The sequence below is a fragment of the Chaetura pelagica genome, unplaced genomic scaffold (genome assembly GCF_000747805.2).
Source record: "Chaetura pelagica isolate M959 unplaced genomic scaffold, ChaPel_1.0 scaffold107, whole genome shotgun sequence".
NCBI classification, from domain to species: domain Eukaryota; kingdom Metazoa; phylum Chordata; class Aves; order Apodiformes; family Apodidae; genus Chaetura; species Chaetura pelagica.
Genome location: NW_009953979.1, coordinates 789,146 through 794,854, shown reverse-complemented (window position 1 = coordinate 794,854; position 5,709 = coordinate 789,146). Strand labels below are relative to the sequence as shown.

The 5,709-nt window shown below is 59.2% G+C and overlaps 1 protein-coding gene across 1 annotated transcript in view; it reads left to right on the top strand.

The window, feature by feature from the left end:
* The window catches only part of KCNK3 (potassium channel, subfamily K, member 3), a 63,240-nt gene that overhangs the window by 47,141 nt on the left and 10,390 nt on the right, over window positions 1-5,709 (top strand). The window contains exon 3 of the mRNA XM_010002210.1: window positions 5,131-5,687. Within this exon, the coding sequence (XP_010000512.1) occupies window positions 5,131-5,687 (557 nt within the window). The remainder of the gene's footprint in view (window positions 1-5,130; window positions 5,688-5,709) is intronic.

Genomic DNA, 5,709 nt, shown 5'->3' with positions numbered 1-5,709 from the left:
GGTGGATGAGATGGGATGGATGGATGGAGGGAGGGGATGAATGTAGGGATGGAGGGCAGGGTGAGAGGATGGCTGGCTGGACATCCTCCTGCCGTGGCCTTTCTCCTGCTGTGGTGAAGGCGCAGTGAGGACAGTCCCTGCTCCTGGACCAGGACTCAGCTGGGACAGGGTCACCCTCTGCACTGTGGGTCCCCAGGTCTCGCTCCATCTCTGTATCCCACAAGTTCAGCCCAGCCCCGGTTCCCATCCCTCTGTTACGGTTGCCTCTCACCCTCCCCTGGAGATGTTCCCCTGCAGGACAAGGGCTTCCCCTGTCCATGGAGGGGGCAGAGGCATTGCAGGGCCCATGTGTCCCCACACAGCACCGTGTCCCTCGGTGCCAGGGCCGTGTTTGCTCGGGACAGGCTGTCACTGCTGCTGCCACTGCCACCTGCTGCCTTTCCCAGCCACTCCCTCTGCCTGTTTGCTGTGTCCCTGCGGAGACAGGACATCTCCCAGGCAGCGCCGACGTTCCCCTCCCTAGCCTAGGGCACAGCTGTGGTCCCCAGCTCAGTCCCAGCACTGGTTAACTGGTGGGACTGGGCATAACCTTGGCCACAGGAGATGGTGAGAGCTTGGCACTGCCCGTGTCCCATTTGTACCTAGACCAAGCTCCTGTCACTCAGGGGACACAGAAGGAAATGGGTGACAGTTAAATGCGGAGCAGGATGCTGGTTGTTACTGGGAGCAATGGGGCAGGAGGATTCAGGGTGGCACAAGGAGGAGAAGAATGCTGCCCACCCACTGCCTCCATCTCTGAGGCACGCCAAGGGTTTCCACCGGGAGAAGAGAGTGCCCAGGGCAGGCACCCAGGGGGCTCAGGGATTTGGGATTTGATTGAGGTTTGGGTGCTCAAAGGCTTTGGGAGCGTGGGGTTACTGTGCATTCACTGTTGTGCTGGCCAGCTGCAAGCCTGGGGTCTGCTCCAGGAGGGTGGGCTTGTAAGGACCAGAGCTGGGTTCATCCCAGTCTTGTAAGGGGCAGGGTTGGGTGAGTCCCAGGCTCAGAAGGCCATGCATCTGCCCAGTGGACACATCCAGGCTATGAGGAGGGTGCCGGGAGGAACCCACCCTGTGCCCAGCACAGACCTTGGGAACTGCTGATTTGGAGAAGAATGTTGGCTCTGGCAGCATGATGCAAGGCTCCTGCCCAGGTGTGGAGGTGTCCACATCTCACAACCACCAGTTGCCACCCACTGCCAGCACCTGCTTCCCTGCAACAGCTTCATAAAGCAGGAGCTGGTTTCCTGACTGCTTCATACCCCAGCACCCAGCCCAGCTCCCAGCCTCTGTAATCAGCTGGGACTCTGCATCCCCTTCCTGGGTCCCTCCATGGAACCAAGTTATTGTTGTGGTTGGAGAAGACCTTTGAGATCATTGAGCCCAATTGTTACCCCAGCACTGCCAAGGCCACCACTAAACCATGTCGCTCAGCACCACAGCTACATGGCTTTGAAACCCCTCCAGGGATGGGGACTCCACCACTGCCCTGGGCAGCCTGGGCCAGGGCCTGACAGCCCTTTCCAGGGAGAAATTGTTCCCAATATCCAATCTAAACCTATCCTGACACAACTTGAGGCTGTTTCCTCTTGTCCTGTCTCTTGTTTTTTGGGAGAAGAGACATCCCCCCCGCCCCGGCTCCAACCTCCTTTCAGGCAGTTGCAGAGAGCAAGAAGGCCTCCCCTCAGCCTCCTTTTCTCCAGGCTGAACACCCCCAGTTCCCTCAGCTGCTCCTCATCACACTTGTGCTCCAGACCCTTCCCCAGCTCTGCTGCCCTTCTCTGGACACACTCCAGCCCCTCAATGTCCTTCTTGTCATGAGGGGCCCAAAACTGATCCCAGAATTTGAGGTGCAGCCTCACCAGTGCTGAGCACAGGGGGATGATCCCTGCCCTGGTCCTGCTGGCCACACTAGTGCTGATACAAGCCAGGATGCTGGTGGCCTTCTTGGCCTCCTGGGCACACTGCCTGCCCCAGATCCCTCCATCCCCTCCCTGGAGGGTTCAGTAACCCCCAGCACCCAGTGCCACCTCCCAGGGACCTCTCCTGGCTTTCCGAGTCCTTTCCCCCAACACCCTGTGATGTCCCCCCCCCCCTCATCCTCCCATCCCCAGCAGCTGCCCTGCTAATCCCTGCCATCCATTGCTCCCGACAGCTTGGGATTTGCTCCAGGCCAGAGGCCAACCCAGCCCTGCACCTGCTCCCTGGAGTCGTCGCCAGATCCACTCCTGCTCCTCTGTAGCCCTAAAAAGGAGACGACCCAGCCGCGTTCCCTGGGGACATGTCATAGCTTCTCCCTGGGGACACCCTTCTGTGCTCCCTGCCTCCCTGCCCAGAGCGCCCTGACTCTGCTTTTCCCTTGGGATCACCCCTCCTGGGACATCCCTTGGAGGAGCACCCACCTCACAGGGAGCTTTTGGGTTGGGGAATGGAGAGGAGCAGGGATGCTGAGCCCCTTCTGCAGGGAGAGAGCAGGATGGGAAGCTTTGGGACGTGTCACAGAGCCACCCATGCCGCTGCAGCAGGACCAGCAGAGCTGCTGTTGGACCTGGCAGCCACGTTTCTGGGATCCGACTCCTCCTCTCCAACATGTTTCCTTCCCACCGTGGACGAAGCCACAGATTCAAGTGGGGTTTGGGGATCTCCCCTCCTCCCCAAGGTCTTCTCCTCCCAGATTTCGTATCCCCGTGACCTTCCTGTCAGCCTCAGACGTGCCAGAGCTCAGGCAGCTCCTGCTAAAGCCGGGAACGGGAGGGCTGGCGGATTGACAGATGCTTGGACGCACGGCGAGAGCTCATAAACTCCATTCCCTGGAGAAACGGGGCTAAATATAGTGGCGGGCGCTGGGCAGGCAGGAGCAGGCAGGGGCAGGCAGGGCCGGGGCTGCCAGGCAGTGCTCCTGCCTTGGCAGCCTCCAATCCTATCCCCCACTGGCCGCTGGGGTGGGAATGGGGAGGTTGTGGCTGGTGGGAAGGGGATGGAGGTGCCTGGCAGGGACAGGCAGAGGCGCAGGGCGAGGGGTCGGTGGCTGTCCCCAGGACAGTGGGATGTCACTGGTTTGGGAATGCGCCATCCAACTTTGCTGTGGGATCCACGGATAGGCAGGTGGTGAGGTGTCCTGCTGTCCCCTCTGCTGCTGGGGAGGGGACAGCAGGCAACAGCCCCCTTTGCCATCAGTGAGAGAAGGGGCAGGCTAGCATGGGCACCGCTGAGGGCAGCGATGCTTGGGTGGTGCTCTAGCCATGCTCTCTGGTGATGATCTCCAGTGATCCAGTGGCCTTCCAGTACCTGAAGGTGCTCCAGAAAAGCTGGGGAAGGACTTCTGACAAGGGCAGGGAGTGATGGGATGAGGGGGAATGGTTTCAAGCTGCAAGAGGGGAGACTGTGATGAGATCTTAGGCAGAAATTCTTTGCTGTGAGGGTGGTGAAACACTGGCCCAGGTTGCCCAGAGCAGCTGTGGCTGCCCCATCCCTGGCAGTGTTGAAGGGCAGGTTGGATGGGGCTTGGAGCAACCTGATCTGGTGGCACGTGTCCCTGCCCAAGGGATGGGGTTGGAACTAGATGAGCTCAAAGGTCCCTTCCAACCCTAACCAGTCTGGGATTCCACGATGATTCCATGATGCTCTGGTGACGCTCTTTGGTGAAGCTCTCTGGTGATGTTCTATCCTTGTTTTCTCCTCACTCCAGCTTAATCCTTGTCCCCTCAGGGCCATGGCATGGTTTTCAGTGAGGGAGCCCACCTCCGTCAGCCAGGATCCAACAGAGCCCCCGCTGGTCCCACAGGCTCAGGGCTGCAGTGGGTGCTGGGCTGGGGTTAATGGCCAGGATAGGCCTTGGGGACATGGGTGCTGTGGGGGGTGAGGGAGTGCCAGCACCCCCAGCCCTGACTTGGCCCCTCTGGAGGTCCATGGGAAGTGTTTGGCTCTGGGGAAAAGCCCTTGGCTGCCCTCAGCCTCCTTCTCAGCTGGTGTGCTGGTGGGGAAAAAAGGGGAAAAAGGGAAAAGGGCAAGGGGAAAGGAGAAAAAAGGGAAGGGGAAAGGGTAAATGGAAAGGGGGAAAAGGGGGGAAAAGGGAAAAGGAAAAAGGAAAGGAAAACAGAAAGGGAAAGAGGAAGGGAAAGGGAATGGGAAAAAATAAAGAGAAAGCAAATGGAGGAAAAGGGAAAAAGAAATTAAGGGAATGGGAGAGGGAAAGGGAAAAAGAAAAGGGGAAGAGGAAGGACAAGGAGTAAAAGGAGAAAGGAAAGGTGCAGAAACAGGTGAAGGGCAGGGGATGGAGAGCAGTGGGTGCCCAGTGGGGAGGGCAGCTCTGGCAGCCCAGGCCCTGCATGGCTTCCGGGGTAGCTTGGCTTGGCCCCCCACATCCCACAGGATCAGGAACCTGGGGCCCATCAGGGAGGAATAATCTACCAGAATCAGGCCAATCCATGCAGGTTTCCTGCAGGCAGGAGATTAATTAAAACCCGGATGGGCCCCTGGGCTGGACACAGATGTTCCCCCATTTCCCATGGCTGCCCCTGGACTGTGGGCAATGGAACATGGGGACATGGGGACATGGGGCTGAGGCAACAGGGAGGACCTGTCCACCCTTTTCTCTGGATTCCTTAAAAATCCCAATTTTCCCCATCTCCTGCCCCTCTCCACCCAGCTGGTGAGGAATTTCCCAGGTTGGGGATTTCAAGGAAGAGCCAAATCTGATGTCCAAACACCCAACCAGGGTCCATCCAGTGCTGTGTCCCCCTCACCCCAACCAGGGTCCATCCAAGCTTCCCCCGCTGCTCCCATGCCAACGCAGGGATGCAGGACCTCATCCACCACTCTGCACCAGCCCCCAACCTCCTTTCCTCACAAGATGAGGGGATTTCCCTTCCTCAGCATCTTCTCCTACATCTTCATTGGAGATCTGATGGCCAGTGGGTGACAGCCAGTTGTCCCTTTCCCCCTTGGCCCTAGGGGTGAGGATGGCAGCAGTCAGGGTTGGGGTCCACCACCGATGACTTGGTCATGGGGGTGGTTTGAGGCTCTACACACCTTGTCACCCCTCCCTCCTGGGGCCACCAAGCTGATCTGGCTCTGTGGCTTTGCTCTCCAGGTTATGGCCACGCAGCCCCCAGCACGGAGGGGGGGAAGGTCTTCTGCATGGTCTATGCCCTGCTGGGGATCCCCCTCACCCTCGTCATGTTCCAGAGCTTGGGTGAGAGGATCAACACCTTCGTCAGGTACCTCCTCCACCGCATCAAGAAGTGCCTTGGCATGAGGCGGGCGGAGGTCTCCATGGCCAACATGGTCACCATTGGGTTCTTCTCCTGCATCAGCACCCTCTGCATCGGGGCAGCTGCCTTCTCCTACTACGAGCACTGGAGCTTCTTCCATGCCTACTACTACTGCTTCATCACCCTCACCACCATAGGCTTTGGGGACTACGTGGCCCTGCAGAAAGACGAAGCCCTCCAGAACAAGCCCCAGTACGTGGCCTTCAGCTTCGTCTACATCCTGACGGGCCTGACAGTCATCGGGGCGTTCCTCAACCTGGTGGTGCTGCGTTTCATGACCATGAACGCCGAGGACGAGAAGCGGGACGCCGAGCACCGGGCTCTGCTCACCCGCAACGGCCAAGCCAGCACCATCCACCCCACGGAGCCCAGCCCGGCTGGATCAGCCGCAGCAGCAG